This window comes from Pelobates fuscus, chromosome 3 (genome assembly GCF_036172605.1).
Source record: "Pelobates fuscus isolate aPelFus1 chromosome 3, aPelFus1.pri, whole genome shotgun sequence".
Taxonomy (NCBI): domain Eukaryota; kingdom Metazoa; phylum Chordata; class Amphibia; order Anura; family Pelobatidae; genus Pelobates; species Pelobates fuscus.
In genome coordinates, this window is record NC_086319.1 from 356,677,633 (window position 1) to 356,692,969 (window position 15,337).

Consider the following 15,337-nt stretch of genomic DNA (forward strand, 5'->3'; position numbering starts at 1 on the left):
TGTAGATTCGCTAACAGGGATGTTAGCATTTGCCAGTGACTTTTGTAAGTCTTTAGCTGACACTCTAGGATTCTTCTTCACCTCATTGAGCAGTCTGCGCTGTGCTCTTGCAGTCATCTTCACAGGACGGCCACTCCTAGGGAGAGTAGCAGCAGTGCTGAACTTTCTCCATTTATAGACAATTTGTCTTACCGTGGACTGATGAACAGCAAGGCTTTTGGAGATACTTTTATAACCCTTTCCAGCTTTATGCAAGTCAACAATTCTTAATCGTAGGTCTTCTGAGAGCTCTTTTGTGCGAGGCATCATTCACATCAGGCAATGCTTCTTGTGAAAAGCAAACCCAGAACTGGTGTGTGTTTTTTATAGGGCAGGGCAGCTGTAACCAACACCTCCAATCTCATCTCATTGATTGGACTCCAGTTGGCTGACATCTCACTCCAATTAGCTGGAGATGTCATTAGTCTAGGGGTTCACATACTTTTTCCACCTGCACTGTGAATGTCAATTGTTGTGACTTAGGTTATGATCAGATCACATTTTATGACCAATTTGAGCAGAAATCCATATCATTCCAAAGGGTTCACATAGTTTTTCTTGCAACTGTACATGGAAATGAAGGGGGGTTTGCAGGAACAGCTTCCTAGCTCCTTAAGTATATTAACAGGTTGTGGTGATTATGGTGCTTGGAGTGAAATTTGAATTCCTTGCTTACTGGACATCATACTCTATTATACATTTAGATCAGGGAATACAGGGACACGGTGCACCGGACTTCACAATATCCAAAAGGTAATAGGACTGTTATTCAGAGTTGGAAAAAGCCTTTGACATTTCGTTTAAATTAGAAAAATGTTCCATTTGTGCAATGGTTAAATTGTGTCTCTTTATTCTCTCAGTTGCTGGCTCAGCTTAAACATTATCTGGAGTTTTCTTGGACCGATTTTAGTGCACATTGTGGTAGGTTTACCGTGTTTGTACATGAGTGTGTTTATGTGAGTTTCTTTTTCTTTTTAACTTAGTTTAGCCTCAATGTATTAATTATTCACTGCAAACAAACTGTCCTAAGTTAAAGAAACACTCCAACCACCATAACTTCGATTGCCTGCTGGTTATGATGCAAGGGGTGCCCTGGCGCCTTCCCACATTAAGTAACAAACAGTTTCAGTATGGTTTCACAACTTACCTCGGTCTCCTGGATACCCACATCTAGTCTATAACTGCAAGAGAAGCCAGATGTCACTGTAGAGTAATCCTGGCTAATCCAGAGCCGTGCTCATTGGTTGATGCTCTAAGCCAGTCAGTGTGTTGTCCTGCATCGATGTGCTTAGTTCTGTAGAGTTAACCATGCGGCAGCAGGCACCCAGAAGGACCCAGGTTGGTTGTCAAGTCATGATAAGTAAAAAATAATAAAAAGGCTGCGCTTACGATAAAAACAGACACAGTGTAAAGTCCAAAGGGAGGAAAAGTCCAACTGGTGTGTCCTTACAGGAGGTCTTTGCTGGTGGTGTCCTCTACCAATGTAGTAGTTCCTCTCATATGAAAGACAGAAGGGAAGAGATGGACAACCAATAGTGTAGTATGCACAATACTGATGTGGATAGAAATAATAATAATAATAATGATATTGGTTGTCCATCTCTTCCCTTCTGTCTTTCATATGAGAGGAACTACTACATTGGTAGAGGACACCACCAGCAAAGACCTCCTGTAAGGACACACCAGTTGGACTTTTCCTCCCTTTGGACTTTACACTGTGTCTGTTTTTATCGTAAGCGCAGCCTTTTTATTATTTTTTACTTATCTAGCTCTAAAGGGTTTGAGGGATCCCCTTTTAATAGGTTGCTGCTTTTTAGTTACCTAGCGCTGTCTCATTTTTATTTATTTTGGTTGTCAAGTCATATTAAAATGGTTTGACTACTTACAGTTGACAGTGCCAGGGCACTTTTGGCACCATAATCATCGAAGTGGGCTGTAATGGTTATGGTTATTGGAGTGTTCCTTTAGGTGTCTATTGACCAGTAGTCTCTTAGCTGTCGATGGACTGTATCTCCCGTAAATCTCCACCAGCCATAGGCTGTGGGCCGCAGAATGACACACATAGTACATTAATTTTCCCAAAGGAGCTTCCAATGTCTCTTCTGTCAATCTTACTGGGGACCATGCTTTCTTCCAGGGTTGGATCAAGTTAGCCCTAAAACTACTAATGACTGAAAAACATAATTTGGCTGATACAATCTAAATTGTCTTAGAAAATAAGCCCATCGTCTCTCCATCATGACTTCTTGGCACCAGAACATCTTTAGAGAGATTAGAGATATTCCTTATGTTTTTGTTTCTTCCTCTGTATTACAAGTTTGATTCTTTCTCCTTTATCTTTCACTTCCACTCCAACATTCTTTTCAACATTAAATTTTTTTTCTGTTTCTCCAATTCTCTCTCACTCTACTTTACCATGTATTTCTTTTTAGGTAAACACAATTCTTTTAATCTTCACCCTTCACCTCCTAAGAGTGAAACTGTCCTCCCTGAATGCAAACGTTTCAACCCTGAAAGACAAGCGGTGAGTAATGCGAGACTGTTGGGGTAAGAGACAGGCAGCTACAGAAAGAGAAAGAGATTCCAAGACCATGAGAAAGGATTTAAGATAAATAATTAATAATGAAGGATTGGCTGGCAGGAGACTGAATATAGGTTAATCAGTGTCTGGTGTAATTACAATATTATGTTTAAAGTTACTCTGTCACTCCCACCCACCTCAACATCCAAAACTTACCATTTCCATAAAGACAAAAAATCCATTAGAATTTCAACACAATCAGAAGATGTCATAAAACATTTTTTAAAACAATAAAACAAATGCAATGTTTTACATTGCTGGGTTAAAATGACACTTCCTGTAAAGAGAGATCTAATGTTTACACTTCCTTTATTGCTCATTCAATTTAAATCGATAATTTCTTAACTCCTGCTCTGTTAATAACTTGCTACAGCCTGCAGGAGCCTCCTGTGTGTGATTAAAGTTAAATTTACAGGGGACAAAAACATCTAAAGCAAGTTAACGTATGATTGAAAATGAAAACTTTTTAACATGCTGGCTGTATAAATCACAGATGTGTGGCTAGGGCTGCATAAGCAGAAACAAAAGGGATTTAACTCCTAAATGGTAACACATTGAGCAATGAGACTGCAGGGACATGATCTATACACCAAAACTGCTTCATTAGGCAAAAGTTGTGTTGATGCCTGTAGCAGTAGAGTTATAATACAGGACTATAACATTAGGATACCAAGTTCTTGCCCTCGGTGGATTATGATAATTAAGATGTATCTCCTTTCGTTTATTTAGTCTGTCTATAATCTGTTGTGAATTAAATGATTTCATAAACCTTTTGATTCTATATAGGCTTTTGGTATTCAAATCCTTGGCCCAAGTCTTCATACTGGGCTGCACATGGTTTCTGGGCTACTTCCAGTTTGGGTCTGGAGCAATAGTCATGTCCTATCTTTTCACCATATTTAACAGTCTGCAAGGAGCATTCATCTTCTTGGTGCACTGCCTGCTCAACCGTCAGGTAAGTCTTATGCATTGGCTGGGACAATAATCAGAAACGGGGGGAAAAAAAGAACTTCACACTAACTTAATGCATCATTTATTCTGTGTTTAAATTAGTCACTTACGTTACCCTTTGCTCCAGTAACAGTCTCCAGGAAAGAGCTGGGGCTCAACTGCATGTACTGGTGAAAAACGGATTGTGGCTGAAGTCTTGCGGCACCAATCTATTGTTAAAATCATCAAGAGGTGCGTTGGGATTCCTGTTGGCAGAGAATTACAGGAATGCAGCAGAAGGCAGGGATAACGCAGGACCCTGGTGTGGCGGGTCCTGCACTAGGTTCGTGGATTAACTGGTGGAGGACTCCTAGAATATTACATTTACAAAAGATCTTTTACAAAAGATCGTATCACCCCATGGCTTTTCCCTACTCTTTCCAAGCACATACAATGCAGAACGCTTCTTCTCTAGCCCCTAAGACTGTTCTAGGAGATCGTGGCAGCCACAACCTCTCAAGTAAGACCAGGAGCCAATTTCATGGAACTCTGTTTCAGCCTTGTCCAGCGTGACTGCCCAGTGAAACTAACAGCCTCTCCTGCATCTGCACTGTAACACCTAAGAGAGAGCTTTTTAAAGGCGAGGTAGAGAAGAGGACAGGATGTGATAAGCTTGTTTGTAAATCTAATAGTTTAAGAGTCCTGCACAGGTTAATCCACAAGCCTGTCTATCACTTTGTTGTTTTGTACATGGGGTTGTGACTGATGTCAAATACTGTATTTCGCAAGAGCTGGACTGGCCCCACCATTTCCTGGAGATTACAGTAAGTGGAGCCAACAAGGGTGCTGGATGCTAGACAATGATTAGTATATATGGTGTACTTGGAGTTGCTGGGAAGTGACATTCAGTGCTCAAGACATACATAACACTTACCAATCATCACAGGTGGCAATGGAGTCACAGGAAACGGAGTTTGTGTCACTTGCGCATGCAGAGATTGTCAGAAAACACACCCTACTTCAAGAGTGTACGTGAAATGGTTGTAGTGGTGAAGGGGTTAAAGTTATTACACTATTTGTCTGCACTAGACCGGGAATAATGATAAAATACCACTTAACACCACCCACACTTAAACATAATAATATATAACTATTACTATTTTAACGCTGCCACCACCAAGACAATTTAGAAATGGGGTGCCTTGGTTCCCCAAGTAAATCAATAATAAAAACCCACCAAATCTAACTTAGCACAATATTTAAGGAATTGCAAAAATACTAATTAGTCTCTTCAGGTAACGTGATTCTTTACTAGACAAAGGAAGAACTAAATAAAGGAATATTTATTATGAGCAAAAAATAGTCACAGTGCATACAAAAATATAGATGACAATTAAATGGAACCAGGCAGGGTTGTCTGCTCTCCCCGATTCTATATATAATGTCACTAGAACCGCTGGCTTCTCAGATCAGAGATAATAATAGGATTAAAGGGTTCAGAACAAATTCTTGCGAATTGAAACTGAACCTTTATGCAGATGATGTGATAATGACCCTAGAAGATCCCGAAAATTCTTTGGAAGAAACAGTTAGGGTCATAGAACAATTCTCTGTGGTGTCCGGTTATAAGCTAAATTTTAACAAAACAACAGCTTTAATAAACAATGTTTCGGTTCAAACTAAAGAACTATTGAAAAATAAATATAGATTTGTTTGGTCATCAAGTATGAAATATTTGGGTATAATGATATCCTCGGACCCAAACAAAATAATAGAAGAAAATTTCTTACCTCTTTTTAAACAAACGTCTAAACAGTTGACATATTGGGGAAAGATGGAATTCTCATTCTGGGGAAGAATAAATCTTTTTAGATCATATGTCCTCCCCAGATGGCTATATCTTTTCCGTATGGTACCACTTTCTGTCCCTAATAGGTGGCTAGCTATGATTCAGGCTGCATTTAGGAACTTTGTATGGCGTAGTAAAAAAACGAGGTTAAAATTAGATTGTCTTAAATTGAGGCCCGCCCAAGGAGGTTTGTCTATGCCGGATATTTATGAATATCATAACGCAAGCATACTGATGCATGCATTTATGACACAAAAGGAATCTTCAAGATAAGAAAACTGGTACAAGGTGGAAAAAGACCTAACACAACAGAAAGACTTGTGTGTGTATGGATTCTGGACAACAGAAACATCAAAAAGGCCAATAGTGGGGAGGTGTTTAATTAAAGGCACATTTTAACTATTTGGCAGAAATTTAAGAAGAAAATAAAGTTAAACAACAAAGTCCTAATAAATACTTCTCTGGGAAACTTAGCAAATAATATAAAATATATTAATTTGAGCAAATGGCATAGCAGTGGACTAAGGACAATAAATGATCTACTAATGGATAAACGTATTAAAACTTTGACAGAAATTTCTAAAAAAGCACAAGAACTTAAAGGTGAAGTTTTTACTTATTTACGAATAAAAGGATACATTAGGAAACATCTATGCCTAGAACCCAAAGAAATAATTACAAAGATACAAATAATCCAAAGAAAGACCGAATCAAAAGGTATGCTAGCTTTAAGATCTGCTAAGATTGGGAGGAAAAATAAGCCCAACCAATGCCGCAATGGGAAAGGGACATACAAGTTAAAATCACTCAAAAATAATTAATAAGAGCTTTTCAAAAAGTTAGTAAATCAGTAAGATGCCTGAATTTAACAGAGATGCCATTTAAGATCAATAACCGTTCTTACTTGAGTCCTAGTCGTCTACACAGGATGTGGTCTGGCCACACTGAGAGGTGTTGGAGATGTGAATTGCAGAAAGGTGATTTATTACATATATGGTGGAGATGTGAACCGATTCAGAGGTTTTGGGGAAAGATAAAGAATTAAAATCCAAGCAATTAGTAACATCAAACTCCAATTGAAGTCAGAATCCTATTTATTACATTTAAATTTTCAAAAAATGCCTAAAGCAGAGTATGGTATAGTGGTACATATTTTGCTGGCAGCAAAGATTAGTATAGCTAGGAAATGGAAATCCTGTGTTCCGCCATTATGGATCGAGGTTCAAAATCAACTCCTCTTCCAATTATATATGGAAAAAGGAATAGAGAAGTACCAAAATTTTACTCTGAAGAGGAATTATAAATTGGACCTATGGATAAAATCGATCCCTGAGTGAGCTTGATAAATAAATACCCTAAAATAAGATGTGATGATATTTAATCTCTCCAGGAGCTGCCCTGCCAGACATGTATGTAGTTTTATATGTTCCTCCTTCTCAGTAAAAAGGAAAGTAGCTTATTAGGAATATGTGATTTTATGGAAGGGAGGAGTGCTTTTAAATTCACTGTTCAGTATGACCTTATGTTTTGTACGGTCAATTTTTTTCTATGTCAATTTTTGTATTTTTTGACAATAATAGTCAAAAATGAATAAAGAATAAATTAATGAAAAAAAATATATAGATGACAATCAAAATTATTTACACCAAATCAAAATTATTTACACCAACAACAGATAAAAATGAAAGGGATAAAATAACAAAAAAAATAACAAGTCCTAATCACTTACTCAGCTCTTCAAAGCTTCCTACCAGATATCCAAGGGGATATCTGGGAGGAAAGATGGTGACTCACTTAGAATTAGATTCTGCTCCTCAAGCAAGTACAAGGCACACTTCAGTATCACTGGAGATATACCCTGTGAATTACCACACTTCACCCAGAGGTGGAGATAAGGTGTATCTATAGAGACACTAAGTGACCACCCCCTTGTGTCTAGACCCACATCAATCCAAATGGAAACATTGGTTCTATCTTCTCTTATGTACCTGCCACAGAAATAATAATTACATCTACGGATTTGTTATTATTTTTCCATTCCATAGATATGTCACACCCCTTACTTGCAACCCAATATATACATCACAATCCTTTCCCCTTATGGTTAAGTTATGTCAAACATGTTTGGACTTGTTTAGAAGATGGCGCTTGTCACATTCCAAATATAACAAAAATTAGGCTTAATTATTATTCTGTGGGTAAATATTAATGTTTTTTCTTTTGGATATGATACTGGAATAAGGCTAATGTCCATTAACATATCAAAGCGGTTGTCTCATCAATTAAGAAGTACAGCCCATATGGCTAAAGCTAGACATTCAGGCTTTTCAAGTGTAGAAATGTGACATCTTACAGAGCCTTTGATTAATTCACAGGATCCATCCATATGCAATTTACATTACCCCTTCTGTCATCTGACCTTTCATACAATCAAATGAACCCCTTTTGACATTGACAATATTCCATCTCTACCACACAGGCACTACACAAATTACATTAAAGGATGATATTCCATAGTGCAATAACTAATTATGCACCCTTGCCATGACAGAGATCTCTGTAAATGCTCTCTCTTGCTGCATAGGTCATGCTGACAGATGTTTCAGGGATATATGATATTTTTTGATGACGATTCTGACACAATATACTGTTACACTGTGCAACTTTATTTCAAACCAAATAAGTAATATTAGAAATGTTTCTGTTGCATCTGTGCACCGACACATTTTGGGAAAACAGGAATGATGTTCATACGACTATATAAACACTTCAGATGCTCAAGTCATTGACTTATAGTGGTTTCCTGGCATTTCCAATGGCGTATTTATTGCTTTGTCTGTTTTTTTTTGTTTTTGTTTTCTTACATGCTCCAATATCCCTGTTTTCTAACATCCCTGACCCAGCTTAACTTATCATCTTACTCCTTTGACTTGGGATTTATCCAGACTACTTTTTTGCCATTTTTGGCGCTCTATAAGCACTGTGATAAGCTCATCAAGTCTAATGACCTGTAATACGAATCTATCCTTTGTCTCCAAGTCCGATTTAGATACAAGGCTTACATGTTGGGTCACTACAGCTCCTTGACAAATAAAGTGTCATCTTTCATTCTCAGCCAAAGAATAGCATGAAACATAACAAATTTGACATATCTAAAGCAGAAACTGAACTGAGTGTCTGCTTTAGCCTAGTGGAAGACACTGGTGCTCGGAGGGTACCCAGATAAATGTCAAACAGTTTACCAGTGGATGAAGACAGGAGACTCGGCACAATAACCACTATTCTACTCCCTGGATTGTTTAATATAATGTTTACTTATGCCCTCTATTTAACAAATGGGTTTGTGAGACTTAAAATGTTTTAATTAAATTAAATGTAGAAATCCACACCTCTCTATCCTAAAAGTGAGCAGGTATGTTTTGGCACACAGTCATTCAGCAATGTAATTAAGTTTTGCTCATTGAATATTTCAGTCAGCAAGGAGAAAGCAGAAAGAAAGGAAGAGAAACATTTATTGTGTGTTTTTCTTGTTCAAAGCAAGAAAAGTATGTCATTAAGATTAGTGTCCCCACTGACGTGGCTGTGGAAAGCATAGGAAATAGGAAGCAGGGGAACAAAGCTTTTGGATAAGACAGTTGTCTCAAAGTGATGTATGTCCCTTTTATAAATAAATATCATTATTACCACCTCTCTTTAAAATGCCAATCTCTGATTTTATTTCACAAATCATGATTTTCATGTGTTTCCCTAAAAATGGTAATAATGTCTGTTTATAACCCTTTAATGTATTCTTTGTATGGACAGGTAAGAGATGAATACAAGAAACTATTCCTTAGGATTCATCCACATAAATCTGAGTCTGAAGCTTTATCCAATATTACTATGCCTATGACCATGAAAACAGTAAGTCCTCTCTGATCTGTATCTGAGCATCTCCTCATGTCCTCCAGTCAAAGCACAACTCCAGCTAACTTTAAGATGTTATTTATTTGCAGAGCAATGTCTATGAAACCACTGAGCATTCCTGCAGCAGCAAAGAGGTTTATTCTACATTTGTGATGGAGCTCCCATGCTCCGACCAAGTACCTCTGCCAAATCAGCTTCCTCACGCCCATGTGGGAGCCTGGAATGCTTCAGACTCAGCCACCGAAGCATGACTGGGGTCTCTCAAGAACTCTTCCATGTGACCAGACTGCAAGCTCTCTCCTTTCATGCAGGTATTGTCACCTCTGCCTCTTCAGCTCCTTTTCCAGGCAGGTATCTACATCTCTGACTACACTGTGACCAGCTACTGCCTTTACAAGGGCACTTGTGACTCTTAGACCTAGCTCTTTTGACTTGTCCTAGGATCCAGGAACCAAACAGCCAGCCAACAAGTCTATTGGGATGCTCGAATAACAAACCAGGACACACAGTGCCAAAAGAACTAGCCCATATGCACATTACATTTAACTTACTGTGACAACCTCTATATAATACAAATAATTAAATTATATGGGGAAACATAGAGGAACTCATAACAACATATTGGAGTACTTATAAAGGGGTTAGCAAGACAATAACTAACAAGAAATATCTCTCCTACCTGCTGAATTCATAATATGCAAATCTACCTAAATATATGCAATATACCGAGTCTTGCTATTCAGGTAGTACAACAATAGCTGCAAACAGATGGCACTTTACAGATTCCACAGCCAAATCCACCTTGTTGGTAGAAAGCATCAGCAGGACAGGAGAGCACACAAAACATTTAACAATAAACAGCACATTGTACACACTCTGCACCTATAAAGGGCACATGGTGACAATGACATTAGAATAGTCCAGGGACCTACATAAAGTGTCTGTCTTAAGATCCTGGTGATTACTGCCAGCATGGTGAAATAGAATTTTCATACAAAAAAAACTTTTCTTTTGTGGACTGAAATCTTGGACTTCTCCAAAAAGGTTCTATAAACTGTACAGGTTTTATAAACTGTTTTTAGCACTCCTGTAATAATGCTTTCATCGTGTTTTCACTTGCCTGGCAGTGCAAAATCTGAATCTTTTGGGTTCCCTGAATAAATCAAATTCTCAAGTTTCGAAAATTTCAATTGCCTGAAAAAAACTTATATACAAGGCAGCACACACTGGATATAAGTATAATATAATGTATTCCTTTCCATGAAGATATGGATAAATTGCGAAAGTTACCAGATTGACCCCTTTTCCCCTTGTTATAAGGACAATAAAAAGGGCTAATAACTGGCAATGTATCACCTGTCTGCCACATCTCCAAGCTTGGAGTCCCAGAATTCATTTGGTAGAGAGCCTGCTTGATCAAAGACACTTGAAAGACTGCAACCAGGAAACCCTAAGCAAATGCCTTATGGTTATTCTGGCTACTAAGCTCCATGGTAGAAGACTGGATTTGGAGCACTCCAGAGTTTGTGAACCTTACAATAAATGAAGCCAGGTATCTATAAGAGATGGACTATTCAAAGACATAGACAGAAGAAGTATTTTAAATGTGCAGAGAAGGATTCTGGGTCACAGATGTACACATTGTGCATTTTATTGCAATACTTTAATTCTAAGTTAATAAAGTTTATTTGAATTCTCTAAATGGTTTATCATTTATTTATCCGATTTCTAAACAGCATCTTATTCCAACATGTGCCTGTCACTTTCCCACGGTTCAATATAATCTGGAAACTTCGACCAGCCATCTTGTTCTGGTAAATATTTTTTTAAAAATGAGTCTTTGGAAACAAAATCGATTAACAAGGGATATTGTGTGACTATTGCAATAACTACTGGAGACACACTGAAGTCATCGTGTTTGGTGGCACTGTAATAAGTCATAAAATACTAATCTAAGTAGAGTGGGGTTGATGAAATTAAAGGGACACTATAGTCACCAGAGCAACTACAGCTTATTGTATTTATTCTGATGAGTATAATCATTCCCTTCAGGCTTTTTGCAGAGAAAAGGCAGTGTTTACATTAGAGCCTCGGATACCTACACTGGTCACTCCTCGTATGGCTACTAGAGGTGCTTCCTAGGGCAGTGCTGCAGTGTGCAGCATTACCATTCAGTGTCTCCACCCTCTGCATGGAGACACTGAACTTTTGTCATAGAGATGCATTGATTCAGTGTATGGTGTTTTTAACACTATGGGGTCAGGAATACATGTGTGTGTTCCTTTAAGTCTCAGTATTTACATAATTATTCTTTCCTAAAGCAAGACGATGGCAGGAAGAGAGAAAAGTTCGGGGCAATGTTATAACTGGTTAGTTTCGCCCCAAATGCAGGGCCACTACACATATTTTTTTCTGTCATAGGTAAAAATCTAGTTTGCTGCCTGTAATGTATCCCACATCTTTATTCAGCCTTTCTCACTAGTTACCTCTGGCAATAATTTCTTGGCTGTATGTATGTGCGAGATGCAAAACGTTTGACAGATAACGTGTCTGAGTGGTAGTTTTGTGAAATGGAAGGTATGTATCACCATCTGTATGTGTATGCATGATACATTTAACTTCCTCCTTTGCCATACAAGATCTATCCAATATTGTTAACGCGGTATGATCTACAGTCAGACTTTTTTCTAATTTATTTCCAAATAAATTGAGCACATTACTTTTTATAAAGCTATTAGTAACGCTATAGTAAACAGTAATTCCAAGTACATCCTGTTTTCGGTTGATAATCACGTGATTTGCAGAGACCTACTTCTGTACTTGTAAGCTTGGTGTGATTTTGTGGTTTTTAAATCTGCATGACTTTTACATGGTCAGTAGGGGGAGTAAGTATCTAACTTTCCAGAGGCTTATTTTTCATGTATTTACCATAACGGAAAATACTTACTTGAAAACAAGAGAAACCACAGTATATGTTTTTGGAGGTAAATCAATTTATATCTCCATGAAAGGGTGATTTAATAGTAACCAGAGACAAGGCGTTCAGTTTCATACCGACGATGGTGAATAGGGTTTCTTTTTAGTTTGAAAGAAAAACCTATGTGAAAAATTATATACATTGGTAAGGAACACTGCTCATGAACACAATGTTCCAGCTACATTTCTCTGCATATTATTGTTGGCAAAGCATCACGGAAGATGTAGTCCAAAACAACTGTGGTGCTGAAATTTGCCTATTACTGGTATATATGATTAATTTGAACTACCAGGCTTGCAGCAGCAGTTCACACCCTTGTTAGTGAGTTAGAAGGGACTTGGCTATGGGTCTTAAACATGTACGGGCTGGCCACAGGGGCATTTGTCTTTAGATGCCAGCAGAGCTGGCTTGACATAAGAAGGGAATGCGCCCACACTCCTTGAGGTCATAAACACTGTAATAAGATTTAAACCTGTATTGCAGAGATAGGCAACCTTCGGCACTGCAGATGTTTTGGACTACACTTCCCATGATGCTTTGCCAGCATTATGGCTGTAAGAGCATTGTGGGAGATGTAGTCCACATCTGGAGTGCCAAAGGTTGCCTACCCCTGGTCTATTGGATATCTAAGCTGCGCTGCTTCGCTTTTTTTTTTTCTACTTACTGAATCTACTCATCGAAGGAAAGGAAACAGCTGATACTGCGAGGCACTTTTACTTTATTTTTATAGAGATGGCCACATACAGGCCCGGACTGGCCATCGGGCAAATGCCCAGTGGACCGAGGCCGGCCAGGAAGATGACAGGATCTCCCCTGCCAGCCCCTGCAGGGACAGCGCTATCCAGGCACCAGTCCCTGTGTGCCTTCATGGGCCAGTGGGGAGATATATCTCCCTCATCATTCCACAGGCACTTTACTGGGCAACCAGGAGGTAGGAGGGAGGAAAGAAAAGACCCGAGAGCTCTATCTAGCAACTCATCCAGGTCCTTCCTCTCGTGAGGTCGGAGCGTTGCCCCGGTTACCATGGCAACACTCCGGATCTCACGAGAGTAAACTCACCAACGGACCACCTGGGCTGCAATCTCCCCCCTCCTTGGGCAAAGGTAAGAAGGGAGCGGGGAATATAACTAAAAAAGCAATTAAAATGCACATAAGTAGCAATGTATTTAAATACATAGTTTATTGAATATATATATATATATATATATATATATATATTTGCCTATATCTGCACCCTCACATACATACACTACATATCACACACACTACAGTCCCTAGCCACACAAATTACATCACAACTGAAATCGACCAATTTACACAAACCACCGCACCACAATCATCTCACTCTACAAACACGCAATACCACAAGCAGCCTCCAAACACATGCACAATTAACTTTCCTTGCCATTTTGTCTTCTGGTATCCCACTTATGGAGACACCAGAGACAGAACAAATACAGGGCCCTTTTCTCATGCTAGAGCTCTTCAGTAGAGCTCTGCACATGGGCTGCCCTGGAAGAGCATTGAACCAACATGCTTTGAGAGGGGGCTTGCTTATCATTGGTGATTACACGACATCACCTCTCTGACGCCGCCCTCATTGTCTGGGCCACTGTGATTCAAAAATGCCCAGGCTGAATTATTTCCCGCACTCTGGGCCTGGCCACGTACCACTCAGAACCACAAGGTAGAGCCAGATACTATTCAATCACTTATGCAACACAATGTGTTTTTTTTTTTTTAATTCGGCTGTGGACTGCTCTTAAAACCCTGAAGGTTGAACATTATTTAAAATCTGTTTGATGGGCCATGTTAATTTTAGGATAGGATACATGGGAATCTTTAGAGTTTTGCAGTCACAGGTTGTCTGAAAGTAGAAAAAAGTAATCTGAGAAAGAAATATACCAAATATTAAAGCGGCACTGTCATGCCGAATCCCGTTTTGTTTTTTTTAACCCCCCTCCCGCCTCCACTACATCCAATTGACCCCTTAGTCACCCCCAAATGCCCCTAAGCCCCCCATATTACCTATTTAATCATCTTTATTTTCTGCCCCGATCTATATTCAGGGCGCCGCCATCTTTGTGTGGGTAGGTGAAGTCCCTGTGGGACACGTCATCTGCCCACACTAGATAGCGCTGAGATTCCCACACATGGACATGCGAACGGGAATTTTATCTATTCATTCATTCATCAGACAGACGAATGAATGAATAGAAAAATCAGATGAACAAACTAACACCGAATATCAGTGTTCGTTTGTTCGTTCAGTTTGTTACAAGGAGGGAGCTACCGGCATGCAGCTCCCTCCTTGTAATATGTAAAAATAGAAGCGCCAGGGAGCAGTGCTCTCCGCCACTTCCTAAACCCCCCATGTCCTCCCTCATTCTATGGGGGTCAATATGACACCCATAATACCATAAGGGAGATTAAAATCTCCCCAATGCCCCTACTCGCTATACCGCGTGTAGGGGCATGTCTACTAAACAGTGAGCAGCCAGTGGCTGCTCACTGTAAAAAAAAAAAAAAATGAAGATTTTAGAAAAAAAGAAGACGTCGAATGGTAAATTTAATTTTACTTTACAGTGTAGTAATTTTATTCCCCCCTCACTATTTTTTTTAGAGTGAGGGGGGTAGGTAGGGGCTTTTTATTTGGGTGGGGGGGTGGGTGACTAGTTGCTTGGGGACCCCTAGGCACCTTTGATGGGGGGGGTATTTGACTTAGGGCCCCCACCCGCCGCCCAGGGGTGGGGGCCTGAGAGGGGGAGGACAGTAGGTCCCCCTCATTATCTTTATGGTCCCCACCCGCCGCCCAGGGGTGGGGGCTAGGGGGAGGACAGTAGATCGCCCCCCCATTCATTATCATTTTGGCCCCCAGCCGCCGCCCACAGGTGGAAGGAGAGTAGGTTCCCCTCCCCCCATTATCATTATGGCCCCCACCTGCCGCCCAGGGGTGGGGGCCGGAGAGGGGGAGGAAAATAGGTCACCCCCATTTGTAAATTAGGGCCCCCACCCACCGCGCAGGGGTGGGGGCTGGGGGGAGGACAGTAGGTCC

General features: G+C 39.7%; 1 protein-coding gene across 1 annotated transcript in view; it reads left to right on the top strand.

Annotated features, from left to right (window-relative positions):
- Positions 1 to 10,912, top strand: part of LOC134603351 (adhesion G protein-coupled receptor E1-like) — a 121,999-nt gene extending 111,087 nt beyond the window's left edge. Inside the window, exons 22-26 of the mRNA XM_063449220.1 lie at positions 900 to 960; positions 2,472 to 2,563; positions 3,407 to 3,575; positions 9,204 to 9,302; positions 9,395 to 10,912. Coding sequence (XP_063305290.1) covers positions 900 to 960; positions 2,472 to 2,563; positions 3,407 to 3,575; positions 9,204 to 9,302; positions 9,395 to 9,556 — 583 coding nt within the window. The 3' untranslated portion in view covers positions 9,557 to 10,912. The remainder of the gene's footprint in view (positions 1 to 899; positions 961 to 2,471; positions 2,564 to 3,406; positions 3,576 to 9,203; positions 9,303 to 9,394) is intronic.
- The last annotated feature ends 4,425 nt before the right edge of the window (positions 10,913 to 15,337 follow it).